We start from the raw sequence: 17524 nt of genomic DNA on the forward strand, positions 1-17524 counted from the left end.
AAAAATTCCTGATTTTTTCTTTTTTTTTTTTCCCAATCTTAAAAAGGTGTGGGAAGAGCTGGGGGAGGAATATCCCAGGAAATTCTGGAATTTTTCCTTCCCAAAAAAATGGGAATTTCCTCTCAGCTGGGAATCCCAATCAATGATTTCTTCATTTTCCCCCCTCAGGATTCTGAGTTTGCCACCAAAAATTCCTGATTTCCTGGGAATTCTCAAACCTTGGATTCACCTGGAAAAGCAGCTCCAGAGGCTCTAGAAATTCCTGGAAAATTCCTGGAAAATTCCTTGGAAATTCCTGGAAAATTCTTTTTTTTTTTTCTTATTTGCAGAGGGAATTCAGGAGCTTTTTCATGGAATTTTTTGGGGTTTTTTCCCAAGTTTTTGGGATTTTTTTCTTGTTTTTTTTTTCCCATGTTGTTGGTGGATATCCTGGAGTTCTCCTGGAATTTTCTGGGAATTTTCCTGGAATTTTCTGGGGATTCTCCTGGAGTTTTCCTGTGAATTTTCATGGAGTTTTCCTGGAATTTTCTTGAAATTCTCCTGGAGTTCTCCTGAAATTTCTGGGAATTTTTCTGGAGTTTTCCTGGAATTTTTCTGGGCATTTTCCTGGGAATTCTCCTGAAATTCTCCTGGAGTTTTCCTGGAATTCTCCTGAAATTTCTGGGAATTTTCCTGGAGTTTTCCTGGAATTTTCTGGGAATTTCCCTGGAGTTTTTCTGGAATTTTCTGGGAATTTCCCTGGAGTTTTTCTGGAATTTTCTGGGAATTTCCCTGGAGTTTTTCTGGGAATTTCCTGGATTTTTCCTGGATTTTTCCTGGAATTCACAGCAGACTGGCCAGGCTGGTGGTGGGGCCGTTCTGGGCCTGGAATTGGACTGGGGGGGGTCCATCTGTCCACTGCAAGGAAAAAACAGGATTAGAATCCCAAGAAAAATTCCCAAAAATTCTGAAATCTTCCCAAATCCACCCCAAATTCCCAAAAATTCCCCCCAATTCCACAAATCCCCCAAGGCCACGTTACACAAAGGAACCCAGGGTTCCTTTTTCCCTCTGGAATTCTGGGATTTCCCAATTTTTCTCTGTGGAATTCTGAAATTTCCCCATTTTCCCCTCTGGAATTCCATGATTTTCCCATTTCCATCTGGAATTCTGTGATTTCCCATTTTCCCCTCTGGAATTCTGGGATTTCCCAATTTTTCTCTGTGGAATTCCAGGAATTTCATGATACCCATTCCCCTCTAGAATCTCATCATTTCCCCTCTGCAATCTCATGATTCCCCCCCCATTCCATCCCCCCCATCCCATCCCCCCATTCCATCCCCTCATTCCCCCCGCCGTTCCATCCCCCCATCCCCCCATTCCATCCCCTCATTCCCCCCATTATTCCCCCCATCCCATCCCCTCATTCCCCCCCATTCCATCCCCTCATTCCCCCCATCCCATCCCCTCATTCCCCCCATTCCATCCCCCCGTTCCATCCCCTAATTTCCCCATCCCATCCCCTCATTCCCCCCATTATTCCCCCTGTCCCATCCCCTCATTCCCCCCATTCCATCCCCCCATTCCATCCCCCCATCCCATCCCCTCATTCCCCCCATTCCATCCCATAATTTCCCCCCATCCCATCCCCTCATTCCCCCCGTTCCATCCCCTCATTCTCCCCGTTCCATCCCATTATTCCCCCATTCCATCCCCTCATTCCATCCCCTCATTCCCCCATCCCATCCCCCCATTCCCCTGTCCCATCCCCTCATTCCCCCCATTCCATCCCCTCATTCCCCCCATTCCATCCCCCCATTCTATCCCCTCATTCCCCCCATCCCATCCCCTCATTCCCCTGTCCCATCCCCTCATTCCCCCCATTCCATCCCCTCATCCCATCCCCCCATTCCATTCCCCCCCATTCCATCCCCTCATTCCCCCCATTCCATCCCCTCATTCCCCCCGTCCCATCCCATAATTTCCCCCATCCCATCCCCTCATTCCCCCCGTCCCATCCCATAATTTCCCCATCCCATGCCCTCACAGTGATCAGGTTGTGCTCGGGCAGGCTGCACGCCTCGATGTGATCCTGCAGCAGCTGCTGGGAGAAGTTCTGGTGCATCTGGGCGGCCTCGTGGGCATCCATGGCATTCCCACACGCCTTGTTCAGGTCTGCAAAAGCCAAAAAAAATCCTGGAATTCTTCCCACTCCAACCTCTGAGCTCCTCTCATCCCAAAAAAAATCCCCTGGGTTTGGTTTCTGCAGCAAATTGCCAAAGATTCCCTGGGATTGCAAGGAATAAAATCTCAAAATTGCCTCGATTTGAGGGAAAATCTGCCCCAAAATCTTCTAGAATTTTGCCTTGGATTCCTGTTAAATTACAGGAATTGGTTGGGTTGGGATTTTTTGGTTTTCCAGGTTCATCTGGTAAAAGTGAAAATCCTGCAGTTTTTTCCATTCTGACCTCTGAGTTCTTCTCATCCCAAAAAAAAATCCCCTGGGTTTGGTTTCTGCAGCAAATTGCCAAAAATTCCCTGGGATTGCAAGGATTCAAAACCTCAAATTCCCAAAGATTCCCTGGGATTGCAAGGATTCAAAACCTCAAATTCCCAAGGATTTCCTGGGATGGGAAGAAATTAAATCCTAAAATTCCACAAGATTCCTAAAGATTGTAGGGAAATGGTTTCCCAAGGATTCCTTGGTGTGGATGGGAATTCCAAAAATTCCCAAGGATTCTTTAGGATTGCAGGGAATAAAATCCCAAAATCTCCTTGATTTGAGGGAAAATCTGCCCCAAAATCTCCAAGGTGATCCCAGATTTTCCCCTGAATTCCTGGTAAAATTCCCACCCCCACATTTTCCCAGTAATTCCCAATTTTTCTGGACAATCCCTGATCCCAAATTCCCCCTAGACCTGCACACTCCCCCTCCCCATTCTCCCAGTAATTCCCAATTTTTCTGGACAATCCATGATCCCAAATTCCCCCTGGACCTGCACACTCCCACCCCACCTTTTTTTTTTGTAATTTTTAATTTTTATGGACAATTTCAGATCCCAAATTCCCCCTAGAGCTGCACATTCCCACTTCCCACATCCTCCCAGTAATTCCCATTTTTTATGGACAATTCCAAATCCCCAATTCCCCCTGGACCTGCACATCCCATTTTCCCAGTAATTCCCATTTTTTATGGACAATCCCTGATCCCCAATTCCCCCTGAACCTGCACATCCCCACCCCACCCTTTTTCCCAATAATTCCCATTTTTTCTGGACAATTCCAAATCCCCAATTCCCCCTGGACCTGCACATCCCCATCCCACCCTAATTCCCAATTTTTCTGGACAATCCATGATCCCAAATTCCCCCTGGACCTGCACACTCCCACCCCACCTTTTTTTTTTTTGTAATTTTTAATTTTTATGGACAATCCCAGATCCCAAATTCCCCCTAGAGCTGCACATTCCCACTTCCCACATCCTCCCAGTAATTCCCATTTTTTATGGACAATTTCAGATCCCAAATTCCCCCTAGAACTGCACTTTCCCACTTCCCCCATTTCCCCAATAATTTCCAATTTTTATGGACAATTCCAAATCCCCAATTCCTCCTAGAGCTGCACAGTCCCAACTCCCCCATTCTCCCAGTAATTCCCATTTTTTATGGACAATCCCAGATCCCAAATTCCCCCTGGACCTGCACATCCCCACCCCACCCTTTTTCCCAATAATTCCCATTTTTTCTGGACAATTCCAAATCCCCAATTCCCCCTGGACCTGCACATCCCCATCCTACCCCAATTCCTAATTTTTATGGACAATCCATGATCCCAAATTCCCCCTGGACCTGCACATCCCATTTTCCCAGTAATTCCCATTTTTTATGGACAATCCCTGATCCCCAATTCCCCCTGAACCTGCACACTCCCACCCCACCCTTTTTCCCAATAATTCCCATTTTTTCTGGACAATTCCAAATCCCCAATTCCCCCTGGACCTGCACATCCCCATCCCACCCTAATTCCCAATTTTTATGGACAATCCATGATCCCAAATTCCCCCTGGACCTGCACACTCCCACCCCACCTTTTTTTTTTTGTAATTTTTAATTTTTATGGACAATCCCAGATCCCAAATTCCCCCTAGAGCTGCACATTCCCACTTCCCACATCCTCCCAGTAATTCCCATTTTTTATGGAGAATCCCAGATCCCAAATTCCCCCTGGAGCTGCACATCCCCACCCATTTTTCCAATAATTCCCGATTTTTATGGACAATTCCAAATCCCAAATTCCCCCTGGAGCTGCACATCCCATTTTCCCAGTAATTCCCATTTTTTCTGGACAATTCCAAATCCCCAATTCCCCCTGGAGCTGCACATCCCCACCCCACCCTTTTTCCCAATAATTCCCATTTTTTCTGGACAATTCCCCCTGGAGCTGCACATCCCCACCCCCCCATTTTTTTTTGTAATTCCCAATTTTCCAGGACAATCCCAGATCCCAAATTCCCCTGAACCTGCACATCCCCACCCCACCCTTTTTCCCAATAATTCCCATTTTTTATGGACAATTCCAAATCCCCAATTCCCCCTGGAGCTGCACATCCCCACCCATTTTTCCAATAATTCCCAATTTTTCTGGACAATTCCAAATCCCCAATTCCCCCTGGAGCTGCACATCCCCACCCCCCCATTTTTTTTTTTTGTAATTCCCAATTTTCCAGGACAATCCCAGATCCCAAATTACCCCTGAGCAGGGCAGAGGACCAGAGCTGCACAGACATGTCAGGGATTTTGCTGGCCAGCTGCATGGCTGGCACCACCATGTTGTTGCTTTCCTAAAAAAAAAAAAAAAATTGGGAAAAAGAAAAATTAGGATTTTAGGGAATTTTTGATGCCTTTCCAATATGGATTGACTGGAAAAGATGGAATTGTAGGTGGGAAATTTTGTTCTGTTTGAGGTTTAGGGTTGAAGGGAGGAAAATTTCAAAATCTCTGTGATTCCCTGGGAGTGAAAGGAATAAAATCCAAAAATTCCCAAGAATTCCTTAGGATTGCAGGGAATAAAATCCCAAAATGCCCAAGGAATCCTTGGTGTGGAAGGGAATAAAATCTCAAAATTCCAGAGATTCACTGGGATGGAAAGGAAACAGAGCCCAAGGATTCCCTGGGATTGAAAGGAATAAAATCCTAAAAATTCCTAAAAATTCCTTGGGATGGAAGGGAATAACAATCCCAAGAATTCCTTAGGATTGCAGGGAATAAAATCTCAAAATTCTCAAGAGTTCCTTGAGATGAAAAGGAATGAAATCCCAAAATTCCCAAAGATTCCCTGGGACTGTAGGGAATGAGATTCCCAAGAAAAAGCAATTTAAAAATCCCGTTATTCCCACCCTTATCCTGAATTTCTTTGGGATTTTTTTTGGGATTTTTCCTGGGAATGCCAGTTCCAGGATCCCAAGAATTGGGATGGATTTGGATGATCCAAAGAGAAAAAAATCCCAATTTTTGACACGACAGCACTAAAAAAACAATAAAAAATCCGATTATTCCCACCCGTATCCCGATTTTCTTTGGGATTTTTTTGGGATTTTTCCTGGGAATTCCAGTTCCAAAATCCCAAGAATTGGGATGGATTTGGACAATCCAGAAGGAGGAAAATCCCAATTTTTGACGCGACAGCACTAAAAAAAATCACTAAAAAATCCGATTATTCCCACCTGTATCCCGATTTTCTTTGGGATTTTCTTTGGGATTTTTTTGGGATTTTTCCTGGGAATGCCAGTTCCAGGATCCCAAGAATTGGGATGGATTTGGATGATCCAAAGAGAAGAAAATCCCAATTTTTGACACGACAGCACTAAAAAATCACTAAAAAAAATCATTTAAAAAATCACTAAAAAATCCGATTATTCCCACCCGTATCCCGATTTTCTTGGGGATTTTTTTTGGGGGATGTTTTTGGGATTTTTCCTGGGAATGCCAGTTCCAGGATCCCAGGGATTGGGAGGGATTTGGATAATCCAGAAGGAAGAAAAATCCCAAATTTTGACGCGACAGCACTAAAAATCACTAAAAAATCACTAAAAAAAAAATCACTAAAAAATCCGATTCTTTCCACCCGTATCCCGATTTTCTTTGGGATTTTTTTGGGGGATGTTTTTGGGATTTTTCCTGGGAATGCCAGTTCCAGGATCCCAAGGATTGGAGGGATTTGGGATTACCCTGTGGTTGCCCAGCACGTAGAAGATGTGGCCCAGCAGCACCAGGGAACAGGCGGTCAGGCGGTTCAGGTCCTCGGCGTTCGACATCTTCAGCGTCTCCCGCAAAAAACGCCTGGAAAAAATAATAAAAAAATAAAAATAAAGGGAAAAATTTGGGATTTGAACATGATGGAATGTCCTGGGAGAAATGAAGTGAAGGGAATTGTTGAGTTTTGTTTGGGAATTGGGGTGGTGTTGATTTCTCTGGGAAGGTGGGAAGAATGAGAGGGAGGAGATTGCCAAGGATTCCTTGGGATTGATGGGAATAAAATCCCAAAATTCCCAAGGATTCCTTGGGATTGATGGGAATAAAATCCCAAAATTCTCAAGGAAATCAAAGAATGAAAGGTCTGAGATTCCTAAGAATAAAATCCCAAAATTCCCAAGGAAATCAAAGAATTAAAGGTCTGAGATTCCTAAGAATTCCTGGGAATAAAATCCCAAAATTTCCAAGGAAACCAAAGAATGAAAGGTCTGAGATTCCTAAGAATTCCTGGGAATAAAATCCCAAAATTCTCAAGGATTTCTTGGGATTGCTGGGAATAAAATCTCAAAATTCCCAAGGAAACCAAAGAATGAAAGGTCTGAGATTCCTAAGAATTCCTGGGAATAAAATCCCAATATCCTCAAGGATTTCTTGGGATTGCTGGGAATAAAATCCCAAAATTCCCAAGGAAACCAAAGAATGAAAGGTCTGAGATTCCTAAGAATTCCTGGGAATAAAATCCCAATATTCTCAAGGATTCCTTGGGATTGATGGGAATAAAATCCCAAAATTCCTCAGGAATCCAGGGAATGAAAGATTCTCAAGGATTCTTGGGATTGAAGGAAATAAAATCCCAAAATTCCCAAGGATTCCAGGGAATGACAGACCTGAGATTCCCAAAGATTTTTTCCCTGGAATTGAAGGGAATAAAATACCCAAGAAATCCAAATTTCCTAAGGAGTCCTTGAGGTTGCAGGGAATAAAATCCTAAAATTCCCAATGACTCTTTGGGATTGAAGGGAATAAAATCCTAAAATTCCCAATGACTCTTTGGGATTGAAGGGAATAAAATCCTAAAATTCCCAATGACTCTTTGGGATTGAAGGGAATAAAATCCTAAAATTCCCAATGACTCTTTGGGATTGAAGGGAATAAAATCCCTAAAATTCCCAAGGTTTTTGCAGGGAATAAAATCCCAAAATTCCCAAGGATTTCCAAGGACTGCAGGAAATAAAATCCCAAGGATTCTCTGGGATTGAAGGGAATAAAATCCCAAAATTCCCAAGGATTCCTTGGGATTACAGGGAATAAAATCCTAAAATTCCCAATGACTTTTTGGGACTGAAGGGAATAAGATCCCAAAATTCCCAAGGATTGCAGAGAAAACCATTTCAAATGATTCCTTGGGATTACAAGGAATAAGATCCTAAAATTCCCAATAAATCTTTGAGATTGAGGGAATAAAATCCCAAGGATTCACTGGAATTGAAGGAAAAAAAAAAATCCCAAAATTCAAGGAATAAAATCCCAAAATTGCAGGGAACAACATTCCCAAAATTCCCTGGGATTACAGGGAATGATTCCCTAAAATTCCCAAGGAAAAACCTCAATTCCTGCTCTTTTTCCCTGGCAAATCCAGGAGAAATCCACAGGAATTGAGTGGAAACTGAGCCTGGAATTCCCATCCTGATAAAAAAAAAAAAGCTGGATTGAGTTTTCCTGCAGTTTTCCCACTTTTTTCCTGTTTTTTTCCTGTTTTTCCAAGGGATTTGGACTCACTTGGCCTCGTTGTATCTTCCCTGGAAAAAGGAGAAGAGCCCTCGGATGTAAAACGCTGCAGCCCGGAGACAATGGGAACTATGGAAAAAAAAAAACCAAAAAAATAAACATGGATACATCAAAATCCCACCCAAATCCCAGAAATTCCACCCCAAAATCCAAAATATTCTGTTTAAACCCCATCCCATCCCATCATGTTGGGATTTTCTCACCTCACTGGGAAGTTGTGGTCGGGATTTATCCTTTCCAATAAACTGTAGAGCTGGAAAATGGGAGAGGAAAAAGGAATTATCATGGAAAAATGGATTTTTCAAGGAAAAAAACAACACCAAAGCAGTGAAATTCCACCCAAATTTATCTAAATGTTGGGAATTTTTGATCCTCAAAAATTAAATTTTATCCCAAATCTCCTCCAATTCCTGGATTATAATAATATTCCCACTGAAAATTTGAAGCTGATGGATCTGATAATAAATTTGATATTGGATTTGATTGATTAAAACCAGAATTTAATTAAAGAATTTACAGAATTTTTTGTTGTTGTTTGTTCCCCAAGGGTTTTTCCCAAATTTTGTGTGCAGGGAGCAAAATTCCTGTGGAGAATCTTCCCAAGGTAAATCCCTGAAGGTAAAAATGGGGAATTTTGGGAATGAAACAACAAAAATCAGGAGCAAATCCCAATTTTTTGTTATTTCTGTGATTCTCTAAAACTCTTGGAAAATTATGGAAAATGAGGGAAAATTAACAGAAAATGAAGCCAAAGGATTGAATGAAAGATGAGAAATTTAAACTCCATTCCCATGGGAAGAATTCTGGGAAAAATTTTGAATATTTGGAATTTTCCAACTGATTTTCTGAAATTTCCACTCCCCTCATGAAGGAGCTGCTGCCAGCAAGGCCCTGATGATAAAAATACCCAAGAAAAGCAAAATTTCAGGAATTTTCTCCACAGAAAATTGGGATTTCTCACTCCCCTGGTGAATAAGATGGTGGCAGCAAGACTCTGATGGCAAAAATTCCCAAGAAAAGCCAAATTTGAGGAGTTTTCTCCACAGAAAATTGGGATTTATCACTCTCCTGATAAAGGATCTGGTGTTAACAAGGTTTTTGTGACAAAAATTCCTAAGAAAAGCAGAATTTGAGGAATTTTCTCCACAGAAAAAAAGGATTTTTACTCCCTCATGAAGGAGCTGCTGCCAGCAAGGCCCTAATGATAAAAATACCCAAGAAAAGCAAAATTTCAGGAATTTTCTCCACAAAAAATTGGGATTTATCACTCTCCTGATAAAGGATCTGATGCCAACAAGGCTTTTGTGACAAAAATGCCCAAGAAAAGCAGAATTTGAGGAATTTTCTCCACAGAAAAAAAAGGATTTTTCACTCCCCTCATGAAGGAGCTGCTGATGACATAAATTCCCAGGAAAAGCCAAATTTGAGGAATTTTCTCCACAGAAAATTGGGATTTCTCACTCCCTTGATAAACGATTTGGTGCCAACAAGGTTTTTGTGACAAAAATTCCCAGGAAAAGCCAAATTTCAGGAATTTTCTCCACAGAAAAAAAGGATTTTTCACTCCCTCATGAAGGAGCTGCTGCCAGCAAGGTGTTGATGACAAAAATTCCCAAGAAAAGCCAAATTTGAGGAATTTTCTCCACAGAAAATTGGGATTTATCACTCTCCTGATAAAGGATCTGGTGTTAACAAGGCTTTTGTGACAAAAATGCCCAAGAAAAGCAGAATTTGAGAAATTTTCTCCCAAAATGAGGATTTGGGGAGCCCCTTCTCACCTCCTGGTGCCGATTCCCTTCCCGGATGTAGACACTGGCCAGGTTGGTGACAATAAATGCCCACAGCTCCTGGTGGGTTGTGAGCTGGAAAAAAAAAAAAAAAGAAAAAAATAAAAATTTCCAATTATTTCCATCATCCCCTCAGGATTTGTGCAGTCCCACCAAAAAAAATCATGGTTGAAAAAGCACATATTGATATTTTCATGTTGTAAATCCCTCCCAAGTCCAAGGGAAATTATGAATAAATAATGGGATTAATTAAGGTTTTCATTCCAATTTCTTGTTGTTATTCTTAAAGTTCATTGTTATGTTTCCAGGAGAAAATTTGGGAATAAAATCTCACCCTCAGTGCTGTAGTGAATTGTGCTTCTGCATTGTCCATGCAGTTGACAGAGATGCAGTACAGGCCCTGGAAAAAAAAAAAGGATATTTTTGGGAATGTAGGTCAAAATATTCCCAAATCCATGGAAATATTTGGATTACAGCAGGAAAAAAGGATTAAAGAATCTCAGGTGTAATGAAAATAAAGAATTTTTACCAAATGTTCTTTAAAATAAATTATTCATGGGGAACAAAAACTTTGTTTAGTTAAAATATCTTCCTTAAAATTATGAAAAACTCGAATTCCCCTACAAAAACTCTTTTCCTTCCACAATTCCCACCATAAAAAAAAAATAAATAAACCAAACAAAAATTATCTCTAGTGCAGAAATCCCTGAATTTCCCCTTTTTTCCAACTGATTCCCCCCAAATTCTCACTCCCTTCATGAAGGAGCTGCTGCCAGATAAGGTGGCAAAAATACCCAGGAAAAAAACCAAATTTCAGGAATTTTTCTCCAGAGAAAAGTTGGATTTTTCTCTCCAGGAAAGCAGGAACAACTTGGAATAATGGGAAATGTCTTTTTCCACCCACCCAGACCATCCTGGAATTCTTTTTCTAGAGCAACCCTAGCAGTGGATGATGCAAATCTTGGAATTCCCAGGGAATCTCCTGTCTGGAATTCCCAAATTTTATCCCAAAAACTCACCAGGAGTGTGTGCAGCTGGGCAGCATGGTTGGAAAAGAGTCTGGGAGACTGCTGGCACAGCTGGCAGACCTGGGAAATCTGGGGAAAAAAGAATAAAATTCCTAATTTTTGAGATTTTTCTCAATTTTTTTATGCTGTAAATCCAGCTCCTTGCACCCCTCATGGATCCAGGGATTGGAAAAGGGATTTCCTCACATTCCTCCCACATTCCAGCTGGTTTGGAATATTTTCCTCCACTCCCTGGAATTCACAGGCACAGATCCCTCCTGAAATGCTGCAGATTTTCCAGGAAAATGGGATAAAACCCTTGAAAATTTGGGATTTGGGGTGAGTTTTCATGAATCCATCCCTATTCCCAGCACAGCAGGGATTGGATGATCCAGCCCCAGGATTTTTAAATTATTGGAAAAACAAGAAAAAAAAAAAGTGAAGTTCCCTCTGGAAAAACACAAATGAAACAGGGAAGAGGAGGAAAAGCAGGAATGTTAAAAACTGGGGAAAAAAACTGAATAAGAAGGAGCCACTCTGGAATGGATGGAATGAGAAAAAACCACCTGGAATTCCCACCAGGAAGGTGTCAATGGAATCAATTCTTGATTATTCCATGATCAATTCCAATTTATTTCTTAAATATTTAAAGCAATATTTAAGAGGAGCCAACCTCACATTTTCCAAGCCCTGAGCACCACCAGGCCTGGCTGTACCCATGAATAATCCAGCAGGAATTCCCACCTGAGCCCAATTCCTATGTTTGAAAGGTTGTTCCTACAGAATATTCCCATTTTTTGGGAGCCATTCCCAGGCAGGAAATGCTGGAATTGCCCCATTACCTCCTGCAGGGCTGTGGCTTTGTGTCCTGTCACCAGCCTGCACATGATGATGTGTTCCAACAAAATCACTTGGAATGAGGACAGGATGGGGCTGCAGTCCAGCACTGGGAAAAGAGCAGGAATTCCATCAGGGATTTAAGGAATGTTCAAATCTCATTTATAAAAACAATTAAAAACTTGATTTTTCTACTCCAAAGCCACCACCCAGCCTTAAAATCAGGGTTTTAATCTTTATTCTCAGCTCAACAAGGCTGTGGGATGGGTTGAAATAAGGAATGAATAAAGGGAATTTCTTGGATTCCAGCTGAATTCCAACCCTTTTTTTTTTTTTTCCTTACTTTTGAGCTTCTCCAGCTGCATGAGGGCTTTGTCTGTGTATTTCTGAGCCTTCTCCAGGTATCCTGCTTGCATGGAATGCATCACTGTCACCTGCAGGGAAGCACAGGGAGGATTATCCAGCTGGCAATTCCCTGGGGATGGAATTCCCAGAAAGTTCTGGAGTGATGGGAGGTGGGATTGAGAGATTGGGATTGAGAGGGTTTTAAGGTCCTTCCCACCCCAATCATTCCATAATTCCCAAAATTTATCTGTGGAGAGAGGGAATTCACAGAATTTCTCAAATTCCAGATTTTTAGCATCATTAAGGATTGGAATAATCTCCAAGAAATGGAACAAAACCCTTCAGTAGTTCCAATTCCAGCTCTCTTTGTGCTGATAATATTAAGGCAAAGTGGCTCTGTTATTAGTTGATTTTTATTAATTAATTATTTATTAATTAATTCCCATTTCCAAGCTGGAATCTCCTCACAGCTCCCTCAGCATCACCCCATGGACACTGAGGGAAAAACAGCACAAAGCAGTAAAAAAAATGAAGCCAAAGTGGCTCTGAATTTTATAAATAACTCAATTTTCACTTGATTGGGGTATTGATTAATCAATTAATTAATTAATTATTAATTAACTCCCATTTCCAGCCTGGAATCTCCTCATACACTGAGCAGCTCCCTCAGAGGGAAAACCAGCAGCCAACAATTGATAAAATGAAGCCAAAGTGGCTCTGATTTGTACAAATTACTCATTTTTCATTTGAACCAGGTACTAATTAATAAATAAATTATCTATTTATTAATTAATTCCCATTTCCAGCCTGGAATCTCCTCATACACTGAGCAGCTCCCTCAGAGGGAAAACCAATTGATAAAATGAAGCCAAATTGATAAACAATTGATAAAATGAAGCCAAAGTGGCTCTGATTTGTACAAATTACTCATTTTTCATTTGAACCAGGTATTAATTAATAACTAAATTATCTATTTATTAATTAATTCCCATTTCCAGCTTGGAATCTTCTCATACACTGAGCAGCTCCCTCAGAGGGAAAACCAATTGATAAAATGAAGCCAAAGTGGCTCTGAATTTTATAAATAACTCAATTTTCACTTGATTGGGGTATTGATTAATCAATTAATTAATTAATTATTAATTAACTCCCATTTCCAGCCTGGAATCTCCTCATACACTGAGCAGCTCCCTCAGAGGGAAAACCAGCAGCCAACAATTGATAAAATGAAGCCAAAGTGGCTCTGATTTGTACAAATTACTCATTTTTCATTTGAACCAGGTATTAATTAATAACTAAATTATCTCTTTATTAATTAATTCCCATTTCCAGCCTGGAATTTCCTCACACACTGAGCAGCTCCCTCAGAGGGAAAACCAGCAGCCAACAATTGACAAAATGAAGCCAAAGTGGCTCTGATTTGTACAAATCACTCCATTTCCATTTGAATCAGGTACTAACTAATCAATTAATTAGTTATTTATTAATTAACTCCCATTTCCAGCCTGGAATTTCCTCACACACTGAGCAGCACCCTCAGATACTCAGGTAAAAACAGCACAGAGCTGGTTTTTTTTTGTATAAACCCCACCCCTGCTCTACCAAACCACTCCTCACCCCTCACTAATTAACACCCCTCACTAATTAACTAATTAGGAGCTCTCACCAGGTAGACCAGCACACACATGTGCTCCTTGGGCAGCCAGTGGAAGAGATCAGCAGGGTTGCTGGGCAGGATCTCATCATCATGCAGGGTGGAGATGGTTTGGATGCACTGCTGCAGCTGCTTCAGGCAGGGCTTCACACTCTTCACCTGCACAACAAAACAATTCCTCTCTTTTAAAATTCTTTTTTTTTTCTCCCCACTAAAGTCAGGATTCAAAATTCCAGATGGTTATTTCTTGTTTGGATTCATTTGTTAATTTTTATCTATATTATAGTGAGGTCTTCAAGTTAACAAGCTAAAAATGGGGATGTATCTTGATGCTTTAAGTTGGTTTTTTTTTTTGTTCTGCTTGGGTGTGCAGTTTTTATTTTTATATTAAGGGTTGTTAGGATTGTTCACAGGGTGGTGCAAACCAAAATGTCTTATTCCAGCTGGGGATTCAGGACAATTTATTCAAATTTCAGATACTGAATAAAAAAAAACATGAAAAGAGGAGGGTGGACAAGCAAGGAGGATAAAACCTCAAGATTTGAGGTAATTAATGGGATAGTTGTATGCAAATGGACTAAAACTTATAAAAGAAAATGAAACTTCATTATTTGAGGCTATTAATAGGACAAGAACTCACTTCCATTCTAAAAAATCCTAAAAAAAAAATCCAATCAGGGCTGATTTGTTTTAGGAATTCTCCCCATCCCAAATTCCCATTTGGAATGTGGCACATACCTGACCAGGTAATGTGGGATTGGTAATTCCCACATTTAAGGGTTTGATTTAGGATTGATGACACTCAAGCTCTTCATGGTATTGATCAGCAGTAAGAAATGCTCCAAATATTCCCAAAATTTCCCCAAAAAATTCCTGTTATCCCCTCCACCACAAGCCCATCTTGGATATACAAATATCATGGACAATATACCCAAATTAAATGAAATTTCTTCACTCTTTGGGATGAAAATTTCTTTCAATTATTAAAAAAATCCAATCAGGGATGATTTTTTTAGGAATTCTCCCCATCCCAAATTCCCATTTGGAATGTGGCACATACCTGACCAGGTAATGTGGGATTGGTAATTCCCACATTTAGGGGTTTGATTTAGGATTGATGACACTCAGCTTTTCATGGTATTGATCAACAGTAAGAAATGCTCCAAATATTCCCAAAATCTCCCCAAAAAATTCCTGTTATCCCCTCCACCACAAGCCCACCTTGGATATACAAATATCATGGACAATATACCCAAATTAAATGACATTTCTTCACTCTTTGGGATGAAAATTTCTTTCAATTATTAAAAAAATCCAATCAGGGATGATTTTTTTAGGAATTCTCCCCCTCCCAAATTCCCATTTGGAATGTGGCACATACCTGACCAGGTAATGTGGGATTGGTAATTCCCACATTTAAGGGTTTGATTTAGGATTGATGACACTCAGCTTTTCATGGTATTGATCAGCAGCAAGAAATGCTCCAAATATTCCCAAAATCTCCCAAAAAATTCCTGTTATCCCCTCCACCACAAGCCCATCTTGGATATACAAATATCATGGACAATATGACCAAATTAAATAACATTTCCTTACTCTTTGGGATGAAAATTTCTTTCAATTATTAAAAAAATCCAATCAGGGATGATTTTTTTAGCAATTCTCCCCCTCCCAAATTCCCATTTGGAATGTGGCACATACCTGACCAGCATCCAGGTAATGTGTGACCTGCAGGACCAGGAAGAAAACCCTGAGGGATTCCTTCTGGATGGGATTTCCCTGCCAGTTCTCCACAATCTGCCCACACAGAGTCAGCAGAGGATGAACCTCCTGCAGTTTCCTCTCCATCAGCAGAAGCTGCAAGGAAAATTCAGATTTTTTTTCAGGATAAATATTCATTTCCCTCATGGAAAATGTGGTTGTTTCATCCTTAGGGTGGTTCAAAGTCAGGTTGGAGCAGTTTGGAATAGTGGAAGGTGTCCTTGGTTTTTCCAATCCAAATAATTCCCATGGATTCTCTAATTCCAGGAATTCTGGAATATTTCACTTGATTCCCAGAGTTTTTTCATCTCACCAGCTTTTCCAGCCCTCATTACAAAAGCTCCAGTGAAAATTTGCAATGATTCTTCTGTTTTTCCCAGAAAAAATAAAGCAGAATTTATCTGTAAGAATCCTCATTATTCCCCACTCCAAAAAAAATCCTCTGGAATTTACAATTAAACTGGAAATAATTTATTTTAAAACCACTTCCAACTTACCATCCCCTTGCTGAGCAGGAAGAGAGCTCTGGAATGAAAGAGAATAAAGTGAAATTCTATTTTCTCCCTCTAAAAGCAGGGAAAAAAGAGGATTAAGGGAAGATTTCCAGGGAACTCAAGGAGGAAATCCCAGGGAATTTGGGGAGGAAATCCAAAAGAATTCTGGCAGAAAATCCCAGAGAATCTGGGGATGTAATTCCAGGAATTCCCTCAGGAAATCCCAGGGAATTTAGGAAAGAAATCCAAGAGAATTCTGGCAGGAAATCCCAAGGATTTTGGGATGAAACCCCAGGAATTCAGGCAGGAAATCCCAGTGAATTTGAGGATGAAATCCCAAGGAATTCTGGCAAGAAATCCCAAGAATTTGGGGATGAAACCCCAGGGATTCTGGCAGGAAATCCCAGTGAATTTGAGGATGAAATCCCAAGGAATTCTGGCAAGAAATCCCAAGAATTTGGGGATGAAACCCCAGGAATTCTGGCAGGAAACCCCAGGGATTTGGGATGAAACCCCAGGGATTTGGGGATGAAACCCCAGGGATTTGGGGATGAAACCCCAAGGAATTTGGGGATGAAACCCCAAGGAATTCTGGCAGGAAACCCCAGGGATTTGGGGATGAAACCCCAAGGAATTTGGGGATGAAACCCCAAGGAATTTGGGGATGAAACCCCAAGGAATTCTGGCAGGAAACCCCAGGGATTTGGGGATGAAATCCCAAGGAATTTTGGGATGAAACCCCAGGAATTTTGGGATGAAATCCCAAGGAATTTGGGGATGAAACCCCAGGAATTCTGGCAGGAAACCCCAGGGATTTGGGGATGAAATCCCAAGGAATTTTGGGATGAAACCCCAGGAATTTTGGGATGAAATCCCAAGGAATTCTGGCAGGAAATCCCAGGAATTTTGGGATGAAACCCCAGGGATTTAGGGATGAAACCCCAGGAATTCTGGCAGGAAACCCCAGGAATTCTGGCAGGAAACCCCAGGAATTCTGGCAGGAAACCCCAGGAATTCTGGCAGGAAACCCCAGGGATTCTGGCAGGAAACCCCAGGGATTTTGGGATGAAACCCCAGGGATTTTGGGATGAAACCCCAGGAATTCTGGCAGGAAACCCCAGGAATTCTGGCAGGAAACCCCAGGAAGTGTCACCTGGTGTACTCTGAGCCCACCACACGGGCATACTCAGCCCCCACTCCCAGCAGGTCACAGGCTGACACCAAATCCTTTTCCAGGGTGTGCAGTTGCTGAAATGGGAAAAAATAAAAACCATAAAACTCAGAAACTTGCTCCCTGAATCCCAAGAAAAATCCCATTATCTCTGGATTTACAAATTCCTGCTCCTTAAAAGGGTTTTAGATCTGTTTTCCAAAGAAATCTCTGGTGTTTCCCAGGATTTGTTTGAGCCCAGGAGAATTATTTTTTTCTTAAAATTCTTAATTAATGAGGAATTGGTTAAAAATTGGATAAATCCTGAAAAGGGTGAAAATCCCAGATCCCAAAAAATCCATGGATTGTCACACTGGAATAAGAGTTTTCCCAGCAAGAGGAGCTCCAAGGTGTGTTCCCAAATTTTCTGCCTTTCCCAAATCAGGTGGGAATTCAGGAGAGAAAATGGGC

General features: G+C 41.2%; 1 protein-coding gene across 1 annotated transcript; it reads right to left on the bottom strand.

Annotated features, from left to right (window-relative positions):
- Positions 1–744: 744 nt before the first annotated feature.
- Positions 745–17152, bottom strand: LOC306815321 (MAU2 chromatid cohesion factor homolog). The gene is made up of 15 exons (XM_079331905.1): positions 17057–17152; positions 15907–15934; positions 15350–15505; positions 13661–13807; positions 11993–12083; positions 11655–11758; positions 10825–10902; positions 10140–10205; positions 9797–9880; positions 8222–8271; positions 8010–8087; positions 6206–6317; positions 4729–4819; positions 2027–2154; positions 745–897 (listed from the first exon to the last, which is right to left on the bottom strand). The coding sequence occupies exons 2-15, from the start codon at positions 15907–15909 to the stop codon at positions 823–825; spliced, it is 1263 nt and encodes a 420-aa protein (XP_079188031.1). The 5' UTR covers positions 15910–15934; positions 17057–17152; the 3' UTR covers positions 745–822.
- Positions 17153–17524: the final 372 nt, after the last annotated feature.

This window comes from Erithacus rubecula, assembly GCF_903797595.1.
Source record: "Erithacus rubecula genome assembly, contig: scaffold_1152_arrow_ctg1, whole genome shotgun sequence".
NCBI classification, from domain to species: domain Eukaryota; kingdom Metazoa; phylum Chordata; class Aves; order Passeriformes; family Muscicapidae; genus Erithacus; species Erithacus rubecula.

Bases quoted from the DNA above. Each gene is read 5' to 3' on its own strand.
- LOC306815321 (XM_079331905.1), bottom strand. The intron at 11,759-11,992 runs GTAAGGAAAAAA...CTCTTTTCCCAG, and splicing joins GCAGCTGGAGAAGCTCAAAA to TGCTGGACTGCAGCCCCATC. The intron at 6,318-8,009 runs GTGAGTCCAAAT...TATTTTTTCCAG, and splicing joins GGAAGATACAACGAGGCCAA to GCGTTTTTTGCGGGAGACGC.